This window comes from Trichosurus vulpecula, chromosome 6 (genome assembly GCF_011100635.1).
Source record: "Trichosurus vulpecula isolate mTriVul1 chromosome 6, mTriVul1.pri, whole genome shotgun sequence".
Lineage (NCBI taxonomy): Eukaryota > Metazoa > Chordata > Mammalia > Diprotodontia > Phalangeridae > Trichosurus > Trichosurus vulpecula.
This window is the reverse complement of record NC_050578.1, coordinates 216,191,241-216,217,008: the sequence shown is the minus strand read 5'-3', so window position 1 is coordinate 216,217,008 and position 25,768 is coordinate 216,191,241. Positions and strand designations below refer to the sequence as shown.

Genomic DNA, 25,768 nt, shown 5'->3' with positions numbered 1-25,768 from the left:
CACAGAAGTTTATATTTGATCCAACAGGCGATAGGGAGCCAGTGGGTTTATTGAGTAGACGAGTGACTTGGCCAAGGCTTATGCTTTAGGAAAATCACTTTGGCAGCTTTGTGAAAGATGAAATAGGGACGGGAGACAAGGAAACCAATAAGAAAGCTGTTGCCATAGTCCGGGCGAGAGGTGATGAGTCCGTACCCAGGTGGGGGGAGGGTAGCTCTCTGGGTGGCGGGAAGGGATTAGATGTGAGGGATATTGTGGAGGCAGAAACCAGATTTGGCTCCTGATTGTAGTTAAGAGCTACATAAGTAGAAGTCAGTATCACTATCAAGCTGCATTAATGAAAGTAGCATTTCTGGATCATGGGAAGTGAAAGTCCCTCTGTCTATCATGGGAAGTGAAAGTCCTTCTGTCTATCACGCTGGGCAAATAGCATTTCAAATGTATGTTTCATTCTGGGCATCACCTTTTAAGATGGGTAGTGACAAGCTGGAGGGCATCCAGAGGTGATCAGGATAGAAACTGTGTTATATAAGGAACAGCTGAGGGAAATGAGTGTATTTAGCCTGAGGGAGAAAAGGGAAGACTGGAGAGCTATCTCCTCATATTTGAAAGATTCAGAAAGGAAAGAGAGCAGACATTCTCTGTTGCTCAAGGGCAAAATCAAGCTGGCTAACTGAATAGTGGCAGACTTTGGCTTAATAGAAGAGAGAACCTCCTAGAGGCTGGAACTGTCCCAAAAAGAAATGGGCTACCTTGGGCAGGGGTAACTCCTTATTACTGGAGGTTTTCAAGAAGAAGCTAAATGCCCATCCTTTAGGGATACCATAAGCAAAGTTTTCTCCATTGAGAAAGTGATAGACCTAGATAATAACCAAGGACCCTTCCAACTCTAAATTATATGATTCTAAGAGTATTTCTCTGATTCTATAGTTCGGATATCTTGTTACACAATCCTGGAGCTAATCTGCCTGTCACCCTTCAGCATCCTCCTAAGGCCACCCCAAGACAATTGTTGGAATGATCAATTTCAACAGTATTTCCATAATTTTATCACTTTGTCCAATGTCTATAGGGTTTCCTATTCCTTGGCCAACTCAAATCTGAACTTTATGTGAGATTCAATGCTTAACATCAGAGGTAACAAACACAGATGAGGCCTGGGTCAGATTAAAATGTAATTGGGAAATATTTACCAAAAATAAAGAAAAACACAATAAAACAGTGATAACATTAAAATTTTAGAATAAGTCAATATGCAGGCTGCAGGGATCCAAAGGTATAGATTAATGGCCTCCATTTCTATTTGTGTTTTGACAACATCGCTTTAGATAATAAATGAAAAGAAAGGAAAAGCCCTCAGAAAAAAGATGGGAAAACACACTACAGATAAAATGTCTGACAGGCGCTCTCAACACAATAATGAGGCAGTTTGCTGCCACAGTTAGCCATGAGAGCATCAGGGAGCTGAGATACAGCAGTTCTAAAGGCAAGAGGAACTGTCCGGGGACTCACAGAGCATGCGCTGCTAGGTGCCTGCCAATGCTAAGTACACACCACCTGTGCATAACAATGCAGGCTGCTGGGCCTACTAAAGGAGGCCAAAGGTTGGGGAGCAACTTCAGGATTAACTGGGAGAATGTGCCCCTTTAAGGAATAAAGAAAGGGCTTCAAAAAAAACAGAGAAGAGAATCCTAAGATGTGTTAGGTGCTGGAGGTGGGGGCGGGGGGGACAGTGCAGAGGGGGTGGGGGAAGGTGGAAAGAATGTGACAAAAAATGAAGGGAAGGAGGAAGACCATTGAACCTCAACCTTTGGAACTATGTAATAGGTATGACTGAGGCTATTCTCACTGAGGGTAGAGTTGGACCCACTGAGGAGAAAATTTTCTGTGCTCCCAGAAATAACTAAAATGAGAGACTTATTTAGAGCTGAAAGGTGCCTTCTGAGGCAGCTAAGTGGCTCACTGGATAGAGCACTGGGCCTGGAGTCAGGAAGTTCAAATCCAGCCTCAGACACTTACTAGCTGTGTGACCCTGGGCAAATCACTTAACCCTGTGTGTCTTGGTTTGCTCTTCTGTAAAATGAGCTGGGAAAAGAAAATGGCGAAAATCTCCAGTATCTCAGTCAAGGAAACTCCAAATGAGATCATGAAGAGTCAGATACGACTGGAAAATGACTGAACAATAATGAAAGAGGCCATAGAGTCCATAGAGTCCAACCTCTCCTCATTTTACAGATGAAAAAACTGAAGCACAAAGAGGTCAGGTGAATTGCCCAGGGTCATACAACTACTATCTGAGGCAGGATTTGAACTTAGGTCTTTCTGACTCCATGACCAGAATTCTATCCACTGCATCACCTAAATGGTTCCACAAGGAGAGAAGCCATCTAGGACTGATCAGAAAAAAAGGATAAGTAGTGATAGCTGTTGGATCTGCACTAAGGGATCATATGTCCATTTGTCAACTCAACAAGAACAAGAGGGAGGTGCTGTCCTCCCAAGGCTCATGTCCAAGATGTGATACCTGACAACCATCATCTACTTCTGGTGATTTATATGGAAACAAATGATGGAGCCAAGATATCGTGGGGAAGAAACTCAGAACATCAGGGGCATGGGTGATGTTCTCACCGCTGCTGCCAATAGAAAGTATGGGCTGCAGAAAAGAGAAATGGGTTTGGGACAGGTACAGCTAGTTCTAGTTAAGAAGATGGTACCAGAGGACGTGGTGTGGATTTCTGGATCATAGCTTAAATTATGGAAACAGTGGGTCTTTGTCAAGGATCAATTGTATATAACAAGGGCCAGTAAAAAAAGTATATTTGTGTGTTTTTGTATGTGTGTATGTGTGTGTATATATCTGTATATATGCACATAGGTATATAGATATATATTTGCCTTGGATATCTGATCTATGTGGCTCTAAATGAAAATTGATAGAGAGGGAAAAAACTGTCCATGGGAATCCACCAATCCCAATAATAGAGTTGAGTAGGAAGAAGAGTTATCAGTGAAAATGAATAGTAATTTTCACTTGACAATAACCAGCAAGAGGGCCAACAATGAAACTCAAGGCTTTACAGAGTAAGGGGAATGGCTACGGATGATGGGTCCAAGTCTGAAAGTTCATAAGTCAAGGGAACTTCCAATGTGGAAACTCCTTCCACTGATGCCTAAAAGCAACTCAACTATAACTTACAATCTTAAAGAGTTGCCTGGAGTCACTGAGTAGTTAAGTGACTTGCCCATGATCATATAGCTAGTATATGTTAGAGGTAAGATTTGAACTCTGGGCTTTTTGACCCCAGGGCTGGCCCTCTATCCCCTATACCATATTGCCACCAAAAGGAATCATAGATCTAGAAATGGAAGGGACCTCAGAGGCCATCAAGGCCAAGCCACTGAGACCTTGTCAATTTAAGTGGCTAACCCAAGACCAGACACAGAGTAAGGATCAGAGGCAAGATTTGAACCCAGGTCTTCTCTAAATTCAACCCCATAGGCATGAGACTTGATAGGAGGATACTCATAACTGGAATATGGCTAAGGGAAGTTTAAAATTATTCAAAAGGAGTAGATTAGATGGAAGGAAAGATAACACAGCTCTGGAGATTAAGACCATATTTTCATATGAAGAACTCTAAAAACTAGAGGGAGGAAGTAAGGTAGAGAATATTTGGGTGAGGATGAATGGAGGGGAACTGGAAGCAGTATTGTAGGCAAGTATCCCACTTATGAAATGGATGAGATCAGAAACAGAACAAAACCTGATACAGAGGCATAATACAGCATGTGAGGGAACTCTCACTCTCTAGACACTTGATGGAGCTTCCCCCACACTCTCTTGCTCTTTCTTTTCTTTTCTTTCTCTTCCTTTCTTTCTTCCTTCCTTTCTTTCTTTTTCTTCCTTCCTTCCTTCCTTCCTTTCTTCCCTTTCTCTCACTCTTCCTCTCTTCTTTCCTTCCTTTCTCTCTCTTCCTTCCTTTTCTCCCTCTTTCTCTCTCTCCTTCCTTCCTTTCTTTCTTTTTTCTTTCTTTCTTTTCTCTCCCTCTTCCATTCTTCTTTCCTTCCTTTCTCTCTCTTCCTTCCTTTTTCTCCCTCTTTATCTCTCTCATTTATTCCTTCCTTCCTTCCTTCCTTCCTTCCTTCCTTCCTTCCTTCCTTCATTTCTCTCTGTTCAAAGCAGAACAGCTAATAAATTCTTGACTTTCCTTGAGGATACCTTCATTCTTCAAAAAGTGGAGGCAGAAAAAAGAGGAAGAATGAACTTGGATCTGATTTTTCCTAATAAGAAGGAACTGGTTGCTGAAGCAGGAATGCCAAACAGGAATTAAGCTCTTCATCTTAGAATTTGTGATTTGTTTTTTAAAAGGAAGGGAAAGCTGAAAAGAATCTGATCTAATTCAACTGAGTAAGCACCTATTGGGCATCCATCTTCCAGGCAGGAGGAGTATGGTATAATGGTTAGAGAGCTGATCCCAGAATCATCAAGACTTAGTTCAAATGCTGCTGCTAATATCGATTAGCTGTACGATCCTGGGCAAGTCAATTTAAACTCTCAGTGCTTTCTAGGACTCTGAGTTACAGATGAATGTATATTCTGCATTAGTGGAAGAAGTTTCCATACTTGAAATTCCCCATATCAATGCAATAAGTCTGGTTTTTTAAAATGTGCTTAATATAAGGAATATGAAGACAAAATGGAGAGTCCCTGCCCTTGATAGTGCCTCCAATATTCTATTGGAGAGAAACATGGGCACAGATAAGCAAGTATAAAGTAGGGAGAGCACCAACATATCCAGGGATCAGGAAGGTCCAGGAGGAGAAGGCATTTGAGGCAAGTTTTGAATTGATGTAGGAATTTCAAGAGGCAGGGATGAGGAGGAAGAACATTCCAGGCATGGGGAAATGACATCAGGAACAGGAAATAGCAAGTAGGAGGGTTTTGATTACACACCTCTGGCCTCTACATGAGAGATAGTAACATGAAGTAAAGCTAGAAAGAAACATTGGAATGAGATAGTAAAAGAATGGCTTTAAAGAAAAGAGGAAAGTGTATTATATCCTAAGGAGCCATTGAAATTTTTTGAATAGGGGATTGACATGGTCAGATCTGTGCTTTTGGAATATGAATTTGGTAGCCAGGTGGAGGATGGATTGGAGAGGAGAGATACTGGGGGGAAGGAAACCAATTAGGAGACTATCTAGAAGAACATGTGAGAGATGATAAAGGACTGGACTCAAGTGGTTGTGTGTAAGTAGGAAAAAGACAGATATTGTGGAGGTAGAATTGACAGCATCTCAAACCCTCCCCCTTCCTACCTTCCCTCTTACCATCCAGGGCACCCCTATCCTCCAAGTCATCCAGGTTCACAGCCTAGGTGTCACCCTCACTCCTCACTCTCTCACTATCACTCCCATATCAAATCTTGTCAATTCTACCATTGTAACACCTATTGTATATATCCCCTTCTCTCCTCAGACACTACCACCACCTTGGTCTAAACCCTCATCACCTCCTGCCTGGTTTGTTGCAATATCCCTCCTATTGGTCTTTCTGCCTTCCATCTCTTCCCACTCTCTCCCATCCTGTAGTCAGCTGACAAACTGATCTTCCTAAAGTGGGAGTCTGATCATGTGCAATAATCACAACTCCAGTGGCTGCCTATTATCTCCAGATCAAACATAAAATTCTCTGGTTTTAAAAGCCTTCTATAACCTGTCCCCTTCTTACTTTTCTAGCCTTCTTAATCTTACTTCCCTCCACACACTGCAGTGAAACTGGTATCATTGCTATTCCTTGAACAGGACACTTCATCTTCAGACTCAATGCATTTTCAGTGGGTATCCCCCATGCCTGAAATTCTTCCTTCTCATCTCCATTCCCTGGCTTCCCTGATCCCAGCTTCTGCAAGAGCTGTTGGTTGCTGAGTCGTTTCAGTCATGTCTGACTCTCCTTCACCCCATTTGGGGTTTCCTTGGCAAAGATACCGGAGTGGTTTGCCAATTCCTTCTCCAGCTCATTTTACAAATGAAGAAACTGAGGCAAACAGCGTTTCACAGCTATTAAGTTTCTAATGTCATATTTGAACTCAGGTCCTCCTGATTCCAGGACTAGCACTCTATCCACTGTGCCACTACTTTCTGCAAGAAGTCTTTCCTGATCTCCCTTGATGCCACAGCCTTCCCTCTAAGATTATCTCTAGCTTTTCCTGTCTACATCATTTTTGGACATAGCAGTCTCTGCTGTTAGACTGTGAGCTCATTGAGATCAGGAATTATTTTTGCCTTCTTTTGTACCTCCAATGCTAACCACAGTGCCTAGTACACAGCAAGTGCTTGTTAACTTGACTTGACCTGGAAGTAGACATGAGGGTGAAGGAGAGGGAAAGATCCAGGACTCTGAATTTTTTTAACTTGCCTGCCTAGGGGGATGGTTGAATGAAGGGCAGGTTTAGTGGGAACAAATAATGAGTTCCATTTTGGATATGCTGAGTTTGAAGTGAGTTCCCAAAGGCAGTTGGTGATATAATGCCAGAGTTCAGGAGACAGATGAGCATTGCATATGTGTATCTGGGAATCATCTGCATAGTGGTGCTAGCCAATTTAACCCCTGAAAGATGATAACGTCACCAAGAGAGGAAAGTGCTGATAGAAAAGAGACCCCATGACAAAAACCCCAGGCATACCCATACATAGGGTTCAAGAAACATGGATGATAATCCTGTGAAGAAATCTAAGAAGGAACAGTCAGACAGGTAGAAAGAGAACCAGACCACAAGAGGGTCATGAGTAGTCAAGGAGGAGAAAGTATCCAGGAAGAGGGGGTGATAACCTCTATTTTAGATGAGAGCATTTCAAAGAGGTCAGAGAAAAGACAGGATTCCATGGCTAATATTCAAGGGGACTCAGTCCAGAAGAGATATGCAGCCCTCAGAGATGGAAGTCTAACAATAGAAGCATGAAATTTCAGTGAGGAAGAAAAGGATGATCTGCCCAAGTAGACCAAGGGAGATTTATACAGAGGGAATTCATTGGCCAAATTACACTTTTTAATATAGAAAATGGAATCAAGGGCAGGTAATGAAGGATGAATACAAAACAGTGGCAAAGTCATGTAAAATAAAATCAGGAACACTAAAACTCCAAATGAGCTAAAGCTGGCAATGAATGCTAAGAAAGACAAAAACCCACTTTAAGTCTTAGTGGTTTCAGGGGTAAGTGCAATCAGTCGATTGATTTACTGAGCACCTACTAGATACTGAACATTTGGGTTACAAAGGCAAAATGGAGAAACAGACCATGTCCTCAGGTAATCTACGATATTGGGGAGACACTGCATACACACATAAGTATATACAGGAAGGAAGGAAGAGGTATTTATTGAACACCTACTATGTGCCAAGTACCATCCAAAGCACTTTATAAATTTTATCTCATTTGATCCTGTGAGATAGGTGCTATTATTATCATCATCCCCATTTTACAGGTGAGCAAATTGATGTAAAAGGAGGTTAAGTGACTTGCCCAAGGTTACGCAGCTAGTAAATGTCTGAGGCTGCATTTGAACTCAGGTCTTCCTAACCACAGGCCACTTAGTGGCCTCTAATTTATATAAGATATATACAAAGTAATTGAAGTGGGGGCAGAGAAGATTCTAGCAACCAGGGGATCCAAGAAAAATTTCATGTAGAAAGTGTCACAAACTGACATTGAAGAAAACTAGGGACTCTAAGAGGCAAAGGTGAGGAGGGAGGACAATCTAAGTATGGGGGTGGGCTTAGTGTAAGGAGGGGGCAGGCAGCCTGTGCAGCCAGTTTGGCTATATTGTGAAGTGCATGAAGGGGAATGATATATAATAAGGCTAGAAAGATGGGTTGGAGCCAAGTTACGAAGGACTTTATATGCCAGACAGAAGAGTTTATATTTGATCCTAGAGGGAAGGGAGTGATGTGGTCAGACGTGTGCTTAAGGGAAAATCACTTTGGCAGTCATATGGAGGATGCTATTCAAGGTAGACAGGTTAATGTCAGCAGACCATAGAGAGAAGGCAGAACTACTCAATTCTTTTATGTTACTATCAAAGAGAATAATTTTTAGGCTGGGAAGGATAAAACAAAAATCGTTAACAGGACATTGAAGAGACAGCTAAGTGGAGCAGTAGATAGAGAACCAGTCCTAGAGTCAGCAGGACCTGAGTTCAAGTCCAGCCTCACATACTTGACACTCACTAGCTGTGTGACCCTGGGCAGATCACTTAACTCTGAGTACCTCACAACAAACAAACAAAAAACAACCCAGGATAGTGAAGACCAAGATGAGCAAAATGATTATAAGAGATTGTCTAACTGCCCGCAGAGAATTCAAATCACCATGCCCAGGTGAACTATTTTCCAGGGCACTGAGAAGGGTGACAGATATGAGTGTGGAGCCACTATCAATAATCTTTGAAAAATACTGCAGGTTCTCCACCCCTGAGTCCTAGTCTAATTCATAGCAGAACAAGAGTGCCAGTCTGCAGAGGCTCTGGTAAGTGCTCATCCAGCCTCCATGAGGAAACCCCTAGGACAAGGGAACTGCCCCCCCCCACTTCTTATGGCAGCCTTTTCCACCCTGACTGTTGGGGACTTTCTCTCTATATAGAGCTGCATTCTGCCTCTCTCCTATTTCCACCCACTACTCCTCTCTCTGCCTCTTGGGGCAAGCAGAATAACCCTTCTTCTACATGCCTGCTCCCCCATCCCCCAAGTCATCTCTTCTCCAGGCTACATACCCTCAATTCCTCTAGATGATGCTAGGCATGGTTTCTAGTCCCCTCACCATCCTAATCCCCCCTTTTATGGAAATTCCTCAGCTTGTCATTGTCCTTCCTAGGATATAATGCCCATAAGTGAACAAGATACCAGAGCAGACTGGACACTGTGCCTCTCTCAGTGAAAGGGAAAACAGCAATACTAATAAATACTAATAATAAAACAACCATAATACTAATAACACTACATAAGCACATGTGGTGCTTTAAGGCTGGCAAAGTATTTGACATACGCTATTCAATTGATCCTTACAACAATCCTGGGGGATATAAGTGCTATCATTATCCTCATTCAACAGGTGAGGAAACTGAGTCTGAAAGAGATGAAGTGTTAAATGGCCATGGTAATCATTCCTAGAATACTTATGTCATAGTGTTGCTGTGAGACTCAAAGAAGATTGTGTACATAAAGGGATTTGCAAACTTTAAAGCTATATACATATTAGGGTCTTTTATTCCCTAGTCTAGTAACCTTGCCAAAAATAAAAGATTAGGTTAATCTGGCATTTTAAAAGGTTTTAATGCTGCTGTGTGTTTTCCACACCAGTCAATGCTGCTTCCCCCATCCTGACCCCAAACCCTCCTGGTAACAAAAGCAAAACCATAGCTACTATATATCACAGTATATGTGACATTCTACACCCACACTCTTCTCTCTGCTCTTCTGAGAGGAGGGAAAGTCTGTCTCATCATCTGTCCTCTGGGATCAAGATTGGTTGGTGTGATCTGTTCTTGTTGAAGCCATGAAGACACACTGGCCCTTTGTGATTGCTGCTTTCCTTTCTAAATTCTTAGATGCCATCCCTTTAATGTTCTAGCATTTTGCTAAGAATTGAAGTCAAGCTCATTAGCCTATAGTTCCAGACTTCACCCTCTCTATTTTTAAATTTAGGATGCTATCTGCCTTTCCCTAGTTGCATGGTACCTCTTTCACATTACCCAGTATCTTTCAAAAGTCACCTACAGAAGTTTATCCACCACATCTCTCCATCTATTTGCTCAATGAATTCTTAACCATTCTTTAAAGGCTACCTCAAATGCCACATCTTCCATAAAGACCTCTGAGCTCTGGTTACTGAGCCTTATCTTGCCCAGTTCAAAGCCTGCCATGCCATTTCCTAGACATCTCCAAGCCATGCTGCCCATATTCAGCCTCCTTCTCTCCTCCCCACCCCTCACTGAAACTTAGACTCTTGCCCCTATAACCTTAGGTTCTTTTTTTAAGTTTATTATTTATTTTTAACATTCTTTTTTTAAAAATTTGAGTACCAAATTTTCTCCTTCTCTCCAGTCCCTCTCCCACCCATTGAGAAGGCAAGCAATATGATATCAATTAGACATGCAAATCCTTAAAAATATATGATCTTAGGTTCTGATTGGTCAGTGCAACCTTATCTTAGTGGGTCCCAAACCCACTATTCTACTTCCTGTCCATCTCTGAACTCTAGCTTCCTCTTCATCCCACTGGAACTGGTACCCAGCCCCTTACTTTCCCAATCCAGCTCCCCTATTTGTGCTGTCTTCTCTTATTATAAAGTGAACTCCTCAAGGGCAGGGACAAACTTTGCTTGTTTTTGTATCCCTATCACTCAGAACGATGCCTAGCACATAGTAAGCACTTAATAAATTCTTTTTCATTCATTCTTTCTTCACTCATCCATTCATTCATAAAACCTTCCCCGATCCCAGGGGTCTATAATAACCTTCATTCTCAGAACTCACATGGCACTGGGTTTGTTTGCTTTTTTTCCTTTGGCACATCTCTGATGCAATTATCATATATTATTTTGTACAGTTATCTCTGTTTATGTCATCTTACACTGTAAGTCCCAGGAGGGCAGGGACTTTAATGTGTCCTCACTAAACTTTTATTTCCAATAGCACCAAGCACTTAATAATAAAATAATAATAATAATAAAAATGCTAGGGTGACTAAATGAACCAAGTTACATCTGCTGCCCACACATTTAATTCTTTTCTTAAATTGTGAACAGACAATTTTAAGCCATTAAACCATTTTATTACTTATCCAATTATGGCACGAAATTGTTGACTCTCACAAATACCCTGTGAGGTAGGTTAGGCTGGCAGATGTTATCTCCATTTTACACATAGGGAAACTGAGGCTCCCTGAGATGAATTGCCCCAGGTCACACAGATAGTGAGTGAGATTGTAAACCAGCACTCAGGTCTTCTCTTTCCTGATCTAGGTTTTTCTCCATTACCTCACAGATGTCTAGGTAAAGGTCTCGAGCTCTCGATTTGTGCTTAGCCTTATTCTGCCTCAATCTTAAATTCAAATCTGCTCCATCAAAGCAAACTTCCTCCCATTCTGCCCAATTTTGGAGCCCTGACCAGGCAGTTTCCCTTGCCTGTGACAAGCTCCCCCATTCCCTGGGTAAAGCCTTCCCATTATCTAGGAAGCCTTCCTTCACTAACCACTAGGCTCCACCAACAGCACTCCCTGGAGGTCACAGGCTAAGGATACAATTCCATGTAAGTGATCCCTTAAAAGGCAAACTCAGCCTAGAAGAATTTGCTATTCTGCAATTCCTCACAGTAGGGGGCACATGTGGTAGACATTACTCAGTCTCTTGCAGTGACTAATTTTTGATGTCCCATTATCATTTTGCCTCTGGGTGATGTGTTGGCTCAGTCCTTACAAACTCTCTGAGAGCAGCAGCTCCTTCCCCTGGTCCCATAACACACAGATCTCCCCTTCTCTCAATTCCATCACACAACTCTTTCCCCCATCATGTCTTTTTCCTTTCCCATTACATAGCTTCCGCCCCCATACCAGTGTCTTGGCTCCTCAAATACAATTTTCCCCCACGAAAAAACCACCCAAATAAAACAGACCCCCTTCCTCTCACTGGGGCCCATAACCATGACACTTATTTCCCTACATACGCATACACAAAAAACACACAAGTACACACACAAACACCATACATGTCCACATATATACACTCATACACACGTATGAACAACCACACAGGTCCACACATACATATAGTCACAAACACACAAGCACACACATGAACACTCATACATGCCCATGCATACATATAGTCACAAAACACAAGCACACACATGAATGCCCACACATGTCCACACATGCATATACTCATGCACACACACATAAATACCTCTACACCTCCACCCATACATATGCTCACAAATGGAGAAGCACACATATGAACACCCACACAGGTCCACACATACATATAGTCACAAGCACACACATGACCACCCATATGTGTCCATACATACATACACCCATGCGTACACACATGAACAACCATACATGTACACACACACTTTTCTCAGGACCCCCAGGACCCTCTCTCTACCTGTCTATAATGACGGGGTCAGACGGCGTCTCGTTTCTGTTGCCACAACTCTTCTTGTCACAGCAGCGGCTGTAAGGAGAGAAGGACAGAGTTGTAGAGCCAGGAGTGACCTTTGTGAGGCATTATGATGTAAGAGAAAAGGTACTTGACTTGGAATTAGGAGGATGTGGGTTCAGATCCCACATCGGTCATGAACAAACTGTGTGACCTCAAACAAGTCACTTAACCTCTCTGTGCCTCAGTTTCCTCATCTGTAAAATGAAAGGGTGGGAAGTCAAATGCCTCTAAGTCCCTTTTATCTCTAAATCTATGATCCTATGATCTCTAGTTCAAGCTCCACCCACCTCTGACACTTATGTGTGTTACCTTGGACAAGTCACTTAAATCTCATTTTTACCATTTATGAAGTGATGGAGTTTGTATGAAGTGACCTTTAAAGACCCTTTTAACTCTAAATCCACAATCCTAAAGCAGGAACTTTCCCTATAACACCCTCTCCAATGGTCATTCAACTTCCATTTAAAGACCTCCAATGAGCTGGTTACCTATAATGGGAGCCCATTCCGGGATTGTTGTTGTTGTTCAGTCATTTCAGTCATATCTGACTCTTCCTGACCCCATTTGGAGTTTTCTTGGAAGAGATACTGGAGTGGTTTGCCATTTCCTTCTCCAGCTTATTGTAGAGCTCAGGAAACTGAGGCAAACAGGGTTAAGTGACTTGCCCAGGGTCACACAGTTAGGAAGTATCTGAGGCCAGATTTGAACTTAGAAAGATGAGTCTTCCTGACTTCAGGCCTGGAGCTCTAGTGTTGTACCACCTAGTCATCCCTCCATTCCACTGTTTTGTAAGTCTAATTAGTATTTAATTAAGACTTAATGTTAGGAAGTTAATAATATTAACAGTTAACACATGGCATTTTAAGATTCACGAAGTGCTTTACAAATATCATCTCATTTGATTCTCACAACAACCCTGGGAGTAGGTGTTGTTATTATCCCCTTTCTACCACTGAGCAAACTGAGGTAGACCAAGAATAAGTGACTTGCCCAAGGTCACACAGCTAGTAAGTGTTTGTGGCAGGATTGAATTCATGCCTTCCTAACTCCACGTCCAGTGCTCTCTCCACTGGGCCACCAGCTGTCTCTTGACATTATTCACCTCCTGAGGAGTAAGGAGAGTAAAATGGAGTGGGAGAAGAAAAGAGAGGACACAGAAGTCAGGAAAGACAGTGGGATGGGGGAGAGAAGGAAAGTGAAGCAAGGGAAAAGGCAAGAATGGGCATCAGGAGGGTAGAGGAAGGAAGAGGAAGAAAACTACCACTATGGAAATTGTTTTTACGCAGAAAAAGTATCATAAACTGTGCTTGAGGCAAGCAATAGGAAACAGGCCTTCATGGGGGCCAAGGAGGTGGGGAGGGGAGTGGAAGAGACCACCTTGTGTGTGGGGACACACTGACCCCATGACATCAAAAAAAGAGGCTGTCACCAGACAAGGCACTCACCCCAGTCTGCCATTGGGTAGCTTCTGATTTTCACTAATTATTATTGCTAAATATGTGCTAAGATCTGTTGTTGTTTCCCACACTCCTAAGGGATTGTAAATGCCATTGGGGACCTCTAACTTTTTTTTATTGCCCTCTAAACTTGGCGCCCTGGACAAAGCCCTGGTCACCCCACCCTAGTCCCATTTCTAAAAGAAAGTGATGGGTAAAAGAACTGAGGGAAGGAAGGAGGGGGAATGGATTTCCCTCAGGGTAGGATCCCCATCCTGCATTCTTCCTCAAAGCTGGAGGAATGGGTAGGGATACAGAAACAGTCGTTCCCTACAGATGCTCTGAAAAGCTACAACTAGGATCGGGGGAAGAGAGAATAGGGAACAAAAAGGCCAGGAGTCACCACTGTTCTCTCCATATTTATGAAAAGTGTTCTCCATCTAAATTCCTGCCCACTTATGGGTTGGATATCCCTTCCAACTTTGGGATTTTAGAATTATATGAAACTATACCCAGGGCTTTGTTTTTCTTGCTTTCTTAGTGGGGGGTGAGAAGAAGCAAATGTTGAAAATAAAATTGAATTTTAAAAGAATTCTAGGAAACTGTGGGTAAAATAAATACGTGTATGGTTTCCCACTGACTCCAGTTGAAAGATCAAAAAGTACATTCTGGAGCCCTGTCAAAAGCTTATCTATCAGGCTAGGAACACACTTAGACAGGGCTCCCTCCCAACCAGCAGATAGGCTCATAGAAAAAGGTGGATCCTTGGTGCTCTGGAAATAAACCACCTAACCTTGATTCCCGAAAGACCAAGAGAGGCAAGGGCCCTCTCACCCCCCACTGCTACCATGCTCAGCTCTTCCTTTCCTGGAGGTGAGGGAAGAATCTCTACCTTTCTACCATTGCCTGGACATACACTTCCTTTTTACTTTGTATGGACAGAGCTGGTCTTGGGGAAGAGTCAAATGTCTGTCTCCCTCTGCCCTTTCCCTCCCCAGCACTGAGAGGGGAGAGGATAGAAAACATTGCAAGGATAGGGAAACTATTCTGTATCCCTCCGTTCCTGGAGGGATCCCGTCCAAGGCCATCTATGGGTTGCTTCAATTTGCAAAACAAATGTATTTTTGAAATGTTTATTCACTCATTTGGTGTAAATCAAATACTTCGAAATGCAATTCTCTTTCCCATGTCCTGGGGGAGCATGCCTTTTTTTAAAGGGATATTATTTCGAATTCTTATTTAACATGAAGAATACTCCATAATTGAACTTGTATGTAAAAACAGATTTCAATATGTTGGGTTTGCTTTAAGCAAAGACCTCTGGGAATAGACCTATTCTATGTGGCTGAAACTAGAGCACAGAACTTGGAACAATGCGGGTGGGGGAGTTCCAGGAAAACAGATTTTTGGCTCAGGATAACAAAGAACCCTCTAACAATTGGAGCTGTCCAACAATTGGGCCAGCTGCCTTATGAAGTAATGAGCTTTCTGCCAATGGAAGCATTCACACTAAAGTCTGGAAGACCACCTGTCAGAGATGTTGCTGAGGTGATGCCTGCCCTGGAAGAGAGTGGATCTACCTGACCTCTGAGGTTCCTTCCTGCTCTAAAATCTTGAATCCTCACTATACAGCTAAGGGCAGAGCTGGAGTGGCTAGGTCTTTGAGAAGCAGAGATAGGAAGGAAAGGAGCCCCACTCACCACTCCAACCCCTACTAGGTCTAGGCTAGAATGAGCTATCGCTCTGTCCATGCCAGACCACACCTGCCCACCTGCCTCTCCATTCCCCTCCAAGTCCTTAGGCACCACTCCCCACAGCCTTGTTCCTTGCCTCCCCTTTCCCCCCACTCCCCATCTCTGGAGTCCCCTTCCCTTGGGCCCCAGCTCATTAGTAAAAGTTCCTGCAGCTCAATTAGCGGTGACAGGATGACTCTCCTGTGCGCAAACACGGCTCGAGCGGCACAAACAGCCCTGGCTAATGGGGCCTCAGGGACCCGCCAGCTCAGCTAGTGCCCGGGAGGCCCTCCCCTCCTCTCCATTCTTCCTCCTCCCCCACCTCTTAGCCCTGCCATAGGGCCAGGGACAGCTTAGGTAACTAGCCCAGAGGTAGAGGAGAAGAATCTGAGGCCTGAAGAGCTGGTCTGAACACTACCCCTCCCCACCCCATCATCTTGTTCCAGTCTTGCAGGGTCGCAGCCTACACTGCCCCATGGACCAGCAACATGGGCACCTAATTAGGATGAGGTCTTCCCTGTCCCCTCCCCAACCGGCCATCTTGACCCCTCAGTACACTCACCTGCACATGATCTCGTGGGTAAGGAGGACACGGCACATCTCCGGGTTCTTGTCCTGCCCCTCGTAGATGATGGCCTGAAGGGACAGGGGCAACAGACCAGTTGGACAGAAGGGGAGGGGAGAAGAGGGAAAAGGAAGAGCAAGCCACGAAGGACCCACACTTCCGCCTCTAACCAGGTAGTGGAAAGAGCCCTGGATTTGGAATCAGGAGACCTGAGTTCAAATCCCAGTTCTGACTAGCTGGGTAACAGTTGGGCAAGGCACTGAAACTCTAAACCTCAGTTTCCCGATATGTAAAATAAAGCTGTCACTAGCGCTACTACCTGGAAGGGTTGTTGTGATGAAAGGGCTTTGTAAACTTTAAAGCACAAGAGAAGAGTGAGTTATTGGCATGGAGCCCTGACTAAAGCTCCTGCTTTGGGGTCAGGAAGAACTGAGTACAAGTCTTACCTTTGACACATACTGGCTGTGTGACCCCTTAAACTCTGAATTGCCTCAGGAAAATCCTGAGACTATAGAGAACAGTAACAGATCTGAATTGGTAAATGGTGTTAGGAGTTCCCTATACCAATAAAATTATTTATCTGCATATATACATACATATATATACACATATATGTGTGTATATAATTATAATTATTCATTATTTTTATTAGAATTCACTGCTCCCAACCTTCTGATCTGTGGTGACTGTCCCAGGAGGAGGATGTCTGGGAAAGTGCCTTGATGGCAGCTGCTTTGAGCTATGGGACAAAGCCAGGGCTCAGGAGAGAGGCAGGGGTTAGCAAACCTCCAGAGCTATCTAAAGCTAGTGAGGAGCCAGGGTGAAAGAGGGAAACTCTTTAGGGGCACGGGTGGGGAAAAGAAGCTACTGTGGGTCACCCCCTTCTCTGCTTCCTCAGGGGTCTTTCTGTTGGGAAGTTTCTTCTTTGATCATCCACAGGCTCCTTTGGAAAAGCTGTATCAAGGACTACAAAGTCAAGGTCTATCCAAAGCACCCCACCCCCAGCTTTCACCACAGGGATAGGTATACCTTGGGGTTTATGAACTTGGTGCTTGGTTTTTTTAATGTTCTGATAACTGTATTTCAATATAATTGGTTTCCTTTGTCATCTGATGCATCTTATTTTATGCTGAAAAAATATGATGCTGAGAAGTCCATAGGTTTCACCACATTGTCAAATGGGTCTGACACCCAAAAAGATGAAAAATGCCAAGGATATGATCTAGACTTATGATTTTTTTGGCATAAGGAACTCCTGGGTGAGGAAACTCCTACAATGTAAGTCAGTACCTTCTCTGAAACTTTTAGCCTTAGAGAGTTGTGAGGTTTAGCAACTTGCCAGGGGTCACAGAGACAGTGTGTGTTGGAGTCTAGGGCTGAAACCCAGATCTTTCTGGTTTTGAGGCCAGCTCTCCATCCACTACACCATGCAGCCTATCATGGGTGTCTCTATAAGACCAAAAAATGGGGGAGTAAAGAGCCTTCTCCCTGGGTCACCCCATGCATTGAAGTAAGGGGAGACAAGACTATGAACCTCCCAACCCAGACATGAATCCTGATCCTCAGCTTTGACCAGTCACCTCCCACACACACACCCCCTTGCCTTCTCCTTCTGCCAGCCCAGCCATTCTGCCCCCATTCTCCCTCCTACCTACATTGTCCAAGTGGCCCCATTTACAGCACTGTCATCAGCAGGAAGGTCATCTGAACACTGGCTTAATGTGGGCATGTCTGTTGTGTGCTTATTATTAACATAGCTAAACCCAAGCCATCATCTTCACCCAAAGTTAGTCCCACCTCTAACTTCCTTCTTTCCAAGGATGCTGGCGTCATTCTCCCACACACTCTGACTCAGTAGCCCCAAGGCATCTTTGGTTCCCAGACTCTTCTCCATCACTGAAAGCCAATCAATGGCTGAGTCTCATATCTCTCTCATCCACACCTCCCTTTCCATTTCCACTGATGCCACCCTGGGTTGACAGCCCCCATGACTCCCTCTCTGTGTAGGCTATTATCTCCTCACCTCTAGTCTTTCTCTTTCCAGATTCAACTTTCTTAAGCATAACTCTGATCACATGTCTTCAGTGGCTTCTCATTGTTTCACCAGGGAAATCCCCATCTAGGTGACTAGGAAGCTTTCCATGGTCAACCTACAAGTTGTGGCTTCCTGGATTCCCCAGCAGAAATAGGGGTGCAACTGGCTCACCCTTCTTCCACTCCTAACCACCCCACCCACTCAGGGCCTTTGCTACTGGCACCCATTCCTTCATACCTGGCATCAAAAGGTTTCTGGAAAAGGAAAGTTCCTCTTCACAAAAAATTATTAGTCCATTGACTTATAGGATCAAGGCCAAATTGTGGATCCTGGCATACAAGGCTCCCCACAATGGGATACTACTCGACTTTTCATTCTTGTTTCCCACTACTCCCTTACAAGACGCTTAAATTCCAATCAAAGTGTTCTGCTCCTTTCCCCCCAAAACACCGTTCTATGTAGCTAAATCCTGCCTTCATTTAAAGTCCAAATTTAGCACAGCCCCATCCAATCCCATCTCTAACCTTCTCCAACTGTTCCAGACTACCAGAGATCCCTTAAGCTCTTCATGGGGCACTTTGCAGATCCTGCCCTATTTTATTATCTTTTGTGTATCTTTCTCCTCAGCTGGGCTATATGATCCTAAAGCAACCTTCTTCATCTTTGAATTTCCCCTCCCCCACCACAGGACCTGCCTAGCCCAGGGCTTTACCCATAGTGGGCAATCAGGAACTGTCATCTGATGAAAGTATCTCATATCCCCTCCTCACTTGGATTTCCTCTCATCCTGTCTTCCTACTTGGTACTAGGAAACAACCTTGAAGGAAGGGGGCAAAGGAGAAAGGCCTCAGAAATTCTGACCAGGCCTCTCATTATCACCATTCCTGTCCCACCCCCAACCATCCTGGGCTCAGCACACAGCCAAATAGTAACCCAGACAGTCTCTTGCTTGTAATGGAAGTAAATGAGGCAACAGGCAGGCCCAGAAGGAGAGTTCCCCTAGTGAGTCCCAGCCCAAGGTCACCCAGCTGGTCAGTGGCAGAGCTCAGACCAGAACCCTAGTCTCCTGAGCACAATATAACACAGAGAGCACTTAGACAACGATACACACACTGACTACAACTGAGCAAATAATCATGTCAACATTAATGAAACCCAGAAAAACACACAGAAGGACAAAAAAATCAGAAGGGAACACGGACACAAACAGGACTATTTAGTTACTAGCTTGTTAAAGTCGATGTTCACATTTTTTAAAAACCTGTAAATACAAGTTTTTACAATCTCATTGCAGTCATTTTTATTCTCATCTGTGTATTTGGACTTTTGCATTTGTTGGGTTCTACTATGTTGATAGTGGATTAAAACAATATTTTTTGGAAAAGCACTACTCTTGGATTCAGAGGCCTGAGTTTAAATACCAGCTACCCTGAGCAGGTCACAATTTCTATGGGCCTTGGTTTCTTCCTCTGTAAAATGAAGGGGATTGCACAAATTGATCTCCAAGGCTGCTTCCAGCTTTAAATCCTGTGCCCCTATGATTCTGAGCCCACTGTCTTCTTCCTACTTCTACTAACCAACCTTCTCCAACCCTACCCAGTCCCTCTAAACAATCAGTATTACAATGTTTATGGCTTAATTGTGTGAAGTCTTGTATTGTTCTCTAATTATGTCTATGCACATCTGGTCTCCACAAGTAGATTATATTCTGCTGGAGGGCAGAGATCCAGCTTTATCTGCCGCTTGTAGCTTCTCAGCACCTTGGACAGTACCTGGGACATAATAAACACTCAATAAAGTGGGGACTCTGTGGTCAGAGATGGGGGGCTGAGCAAACTACAGAAAGGCAAAAGTAGGGATAGATGGAACCAGCCTTCCGAGGCTGAGTTGGGGTCAGAATGACCTCAGGAGGTTTGTGACCACACAATCCAGCTCCAAAGAGGCCCCCAAACAAAAGGAGGAGACTTGGAAAACAGAATGGGCTTCTCCCTCCAGCTCACCTGCTTAGACATGGAGTCAATGAGTCGGACATACAGGTCTTGCTCAGTGCGGATTCCTGGGAACAAAAAGGAGGGCAAAGAATTAGGTCTGACTGGGATGGCCAAGGAAAGGGGGTTCTTTGGAGTCTCAGGGTTCTTCACCTCCCTCCCAAGACCTGGGGTTAAAGAAGCCTTGAGGCTATATATACACATGACATGTATAGCCAGACTGAAACCATTCCTCCTTGGGAAGGGCAAGCAACAAGGGGGAAAGACAAGACAGGCTAGGACAGGAAGGATGGAATAGGGCAGGCCAATCTATGATGGGGTGGGAAAGCAGGGAAGGTTGGTCTGGAGCAGAGCAGGCTGTAACTGAGTAGGGCATGAAGGACCGAAGCAGGGTAGGAGGGAGGGAGACAGGGCAGGCTGAACTGGGCAAAGCAGTGAAGATTAGGCTAGGACGGTAAGTCTAGGACCAGGACAACTCACCGTTGCTGTACAGCAGCTGTAGCCGGTAATGGATGCCATTGTTGGTTTTCTCTCCACTGTGCTCCTGGAGATACAGGAGAGAGAAAATGCTGAGGATGGGGGTCGTCGAGAATTCCCCCAACATTCAGCCAGCTCAGCTATAACCTGGGGCAGGGGTGGGGGGGAAGAAGGGAGGGAAGAAACTTGCTCCCACAGACCCAAGAGCAATCACCCTTTCCCTCCTGGCTGCCATCTCTGGCCATGCACAGTACTCTCCCCACCCCAGGCTGGCTCTAAAAGTTTTCCAAAGAATGAAGAGTTCAAACACAGAGCCAAGCTAACTGCCAGCTTCCCTTACCCGCTCTTTTTCCACAAAGTCGATGAAGGCTGTGCGCTCGATCTCCACGGGCTGTCCCTGCCGGTCATACATGGCCAACACAAAGTGGAAGAAGTTGGATTTTCGAAGATTAGAAGGTGGCTGCTTCTCAAAGTGAGCCCGAGCCAGGCCCACACCACTGTGGGGACAGGGGGAAGGGGAGGAGATGTCAGCCTGGCTCCCAGTACTTTTTGAGGGGAGAGAGACAGGGTAGGCATGCCAGGCCCCAGCCGTCTATGCACTAAGCTAGGTCTGAAGACTTTAAGAAAAACTGAATCTAAATGAACAGAGAGTTGTTTTGTTTTTTACCTGATGAGTGATTTCACAGAACTCCTAGTGAGGAAATTTCCCCTACCAATACAGATTGGCACCTAATTTGCAATATACAGTCTTGGTTGCTTAGGACACTGAGAGGTTAAGACTGGGTCACACAACCAACGTGTCAGAATCTTGACTTGAACCCAGGTCTTCTGACTCCCAGGGCTCTCGCTAGCCACCTTGCTACATTGCCTTGGGGAAAGATGTGGGGAGTTAGAAATTGGGAAGCATAGTCATTCTGGATCAGCTCCACCACCTCTCCTCTCTTCTTCCTCCTTCCCTCCCCCTACCCGTTCATTCACTAATTTATTCATTCAACAGACATTTTATTAGATGCTGGCTGGCTAAGTGCAAAGATCTCTGTCCCAAGAGGTGAGGGTTATTTAGGGAAGCCTAAGTGATCACAGGGCATGGATGAGCCCTTTGCCCCACAAAGTTCCCCTCAGTGATACATGAAGGCTCAGCCCTCCAAGGAGCTAGGCTCTAGCCCAGATCCTCTAAATGTCTGTGTGATCGTTCATTCATATTACTAAGCAGTTTCCTTCCCAGCAGGCTTTCCCCTAACAGCTCCCTGGGCAGCTGGATTTACCACAAACTGCTTTACAGATAACTTTTCAGGAACACAGCTCTTGCCCAAAGGAGGCATTAGGGCCTATGTGACTGGAGTACATGTATGTTTTCTAGGCCAGTTCAGAGAGGACAGACACAGGTAAGAGGCTTTAAAAGGCTGTTGGGGTCAAGATCAAGGAAAGCCAGGAGATGAATGGATGAGCCTGAGAATAGACTGATGCTACTGATGCTACCAAAGCTACCACATCCCTGGAGATGGAGTGGCCTTTGGTGATCCTTGGAGGAGGTAAACAAAGATCTCATCAGTTCTCACCATGCCTAGTTTAGTGAGCAGATTCCAGAGAGTCAGAGAGATATGTTGGGGCATTGGGCAGGAAGTTATTGCAGAGTGCAGAGTGAAGGCAGCAGAATGGGGCCAGGAGAGAAGCACAAGACAGCCCCTAGTTCCCAGGATAGACCACAGATTGGAGGAAGGGAGAGGGGTGCAAACCCAGCCCACTCTCTAGAATCCAAGGCTTATGAACACCTTTGTAAACTGCTGGCCAGACTTTCAGCCCAACTTTGCCAAAAGGAAGAAGGGGAGGCTGAAGTGGGGGGAACAAAGCTTAGGCTAAATGTCAGGAATGAATGTTTTCTAGCACTTGGCCCACTGGAGAAAGGGAGTGGGGATGGGACTCTCTGAAGCCATCACACTGTGACCACAGGGACTAGAAAGGAAAGAGATAAGTGAAAGGACCAATTCTGGGTTTATTGTCCCAATTCTCATAGCCTCTTCCTCCTCAACTCCCCCATAGCTAAGACAGCTAGGTGGCACAGACTCTTCCTAACTATGGGATCCTGAGTACTTACCCCTTTCTCAGCCTCGGTTTCCCTATCTGTAAATGAGGGTAGTAACAGCACCTTCTTCACAAGGTTGGTAAATTCAATGAGAACTTATGTTAAATCACTTATCAAACTTTAAAGCATTATATAAATTCTAGCTATCATGAGGAATCCTTACCCCAGTCCTAGATAAAAAGGTGCTCTCCCAACCAGGACCCTCCCTACTTCCCCCAGATTCCTGTGGCCCTTTGCAGAGGAAGGAATCCAACAAAGGCATCACTGCATGAGGTAGGAGGAAGCAATTTTAAGGCCCCTGAAATAGGCACATAGGGAGGATGCCCACTCTTGAACTAAGAGGAATATCTCAGCTCTGGCAAAAACGCCCTCAGTTTTCCTTCTTTTCTCATTAAAAACAGTCCCTGAATAGTGGGGAAAGCCAGGCAGCAGCCAGAGGCCCCACCTCTGTATGTCTGGGGGAAACATTAACAGAGAAGGAGGGAGTGCTAAGTCGAAACTCCGAGCCATCACTGCTCATTCTTTAGCACCATCCAGGTGCTCCTGCTACCCTTGTGGAAAAGATAAATAGATGGGAATCAGAAGTGACTGAATGACCCAGCCCAAAGACAGCCATGAAAGAGTGGATGTCAACTTGGAGGGCCATCTTCAGCGAGATTTCTTTTCGGCCCTATGCTGTTGAATGGTTTTTTAAAGGTTTTTATTTATTTTGGGGAGAGGGGGGCAATTGGGGTTAAGTGACTTGCCCAGGGTCACACAGCTAGTAAGTATGTGAGGCCAGATTTAAACTGAGGTCCTCCTGACTCCAGAGCCAGATCTCTGTCCACTGTGCCACCTAGCTGCCCCGAATGTTTTTTTTTTAATCAATAACTCAGAAGAAGACCTAGATAACATCACTAGGGATAAATGTGACATCTTACTCCTTGGAGTTCAAAAAGAGAGGGCATGGTAGGCTACAGTTGGTATGAACTGGGATTTTATAATAATACAAAGTCAATATGAGCCAGCATCATAATATTCTTTAATTTTTCTGTTATCTGGTGGCACCCCATGTACCACCGCAGATCACCCTCACGCTCTTGTCCGTGTTCTTCAAGAATGCTTCCGTTTTTGTCTTTGCATAGTAACACCTAGCATGATGCCTTTTAAAAGAATGAAGGAGCACTCCACAGAGGATCTACCCCTCCATGCTGGAAGCTTTCTAGGTCTTTTTACATGGAAAAAAGGAGTGCAAAATAGCAGACAAAAGAGTTCCTGTGGTATAGGCAGCCAGGTGGCCCAGCACATAGAATGTTGGACCTGGCGTCAGGAAGACTTGAGTTCAAATACTGCTTCACTTAGGAGCTATGTGAATCTGGGCAAATTACTTGGCCTCTACCTCTGTTTCCTCATTTGTAAAAATAGAGACAATAATAACTCTGGGAGGTATCTTCCAGGGCTGTAAGGATCGTATGAGATAATATTTGTAAAGTGCCTTACAAACTTCAAAGTGCTACATAAATGCTAGCTAGTTTTTACTTCATTAGATTACATTAACAATAATATTAAGTTAGTAATAATAAATATATCGTTATTATATGTCAACTGTTATCATTCCTCAAGGTTTACAAAGCCCTTCGCATACATTATCCCTTTGAATTTTCATTATGTAGGCATTACAGATATTGTTATCCTCGATTCTAAAGATGAAGTTAACGGGCTTAGACAAGGTAGTTACACAATTGACCCCAAGTTCTTTCCACCAGATCTATAGTATACTATGGTATTGAGTTCTGTACAATTAGTTTTTCTGATCCTGAGTCTCCGGTTCTTTCCATTGCACCTGACTCTCTCTTTAAGAAGTCTTGGGCTGTGATGGATAAGCTGTAACCAAGACGGCAAAGACTTTGGATGACACATCCAAAGCCATACGGAGGAAGATGACAAAATTGGCCAGACCATTGTTTGGGGGGTAGAGGGGCCAATGAGGATGCAAATAGGGCTCCAGCTCCCTGCCTGTTGCACTCAGCTGAAGGATGTTAAACCTAGAAATGAGAAGACTTAGTAGGTACAGGATAGTCGTCTAAAAGTAATTGAAGGACTGACACAAGACAGTGGGATTAAAGTTATTGTGCCTGGCCCCAGAAGGCAGAACTAGGAATAAGGGGTAGTAGTGGGAGAGGCAGTTTGGGGGAAGGGCTTGGTAAAAAGAAAAGCTTCCTAAGCAATCAGAACTACCCCAAAGTAGGACAGAAAGCCTTGGAAGGTGGTGGGAAGTGAAGATCTCGCTGGAGATCTTCAAGGGAAAGGTGGATGACCATCACTTGTTGAGGATTTCGCAAAGGTGAGGTTTGGGTGACATGGCCTCAGAAGACACCCTTCCTCTCCTGCTCTCTCTGGTCATTGTCCTAGGCCTCGTACCCCTTCCTTTGTGAACTGTTGAGTCTCCATTTCTTCCCACTCACAGCCCCAAAAGCCTGAGCTTATCAGCCTTCTGCCTTCCCTTCCACCTTCAACCTTTTTCCTGCCTCTTTCCATAGCCAAATTGGCCCCATTCTTGGAGCCTGGAGTAAGGAGGGGTGGGTGAGGGAGATGCTGCCTAAAGTAATAATGACTTCTTTATTAACTTTGATTATTATTTATGAATATGCTAACGAGGCCCAGGCTAAAAGCTTCCAACTCCACACCCCACATACATATACCCCTTCTAGCCCTACCTCTAGCCTGAAGCCCAGTCCCAGGAAGTTCCCTAGAGGGAGCCTAAGGCTAGGAAACTCTTGGGGCAAAATAGAGAACAGACAGACCCTCAGCTTAGTTTTCACCTCACAACTACCTAGGAAGAGTTGTTGTTTATTATTATTATTATATATCATTAACAATATTATTTATAATAATGGCATATAAAATACCATTTAAACCATTCAAAGCACTTTACATATATTATCTCATTTGATCTTCATGATGAGACTGGGTGGTAGGTGCTATTATTATCTCCATTTAACAGATCAGGAAACTGAGGCCTGGAGGGTTAAGGCACTGGCCTAGGGTCCATCATACAATAAGAGTCAGAAGCAAAATTCAAATTCAGGCTTCCCTGATTCTAAACCCAATACTCTATTGACTCGCAGCTGTCCAAATTCTACACCCTCGCTTTTCTCTCTCAAAGCACTTTCAACTTCTCCACTCCTGGTCTCAGGGGCATTTATGGGGATAGTCAGGGCAATCTGGTGGTGAAAGGGGCAGGGCAGAG

At 44.3% G+C, this 25,768-nt stretch overlaps 1 protein-coding gene across 12 annotated transcripts in view; it reads right to left on the bottom strand.

The window, feature by feature from the left end:
* Nucleotides 1-25,768, bottom strand: part of EBF4 (EBF family member 4) — a 101,631-nt gene that overhangs the window by 58,117 nt on the left and 17,746 nt on the right. For 11 of the 12 annotated variants that reach the window (XM_036763413.1, XM_036763414.1, XM_036763420.1 and 8 more), the window contains exons 2-6: nucleotides 20,797-20,953; nucleotides 20,460-20,523; nucleotides 19,992-20,047; nucleotides 15,954-16,027; nucleotides 12,166-12,234 (exon numbers count right to left, since the gene is read on the bottom strand). In XM_036763413.1, the coding sequence (XP_036619308.1) occupies nucleotides 12,166-12,234; nucleotides 15,954-16,027; nucleotides 19,992-20,047; nucleotides 20,460-20,523; nucleotides 20,797-20,953 (420 nt within the window). The remainder of the gene's footprint in view (nucleotides 1-12,165; nucleotides 12,235-15,953; nucleotides 16,028-19,991; nucleotides 20,048-20,459; nucleotides 20,524-20,796; nucleotides 20,954-25,768) is intronic. The other variant, XM_036763417.1, reaches the window with a different exon arrangement.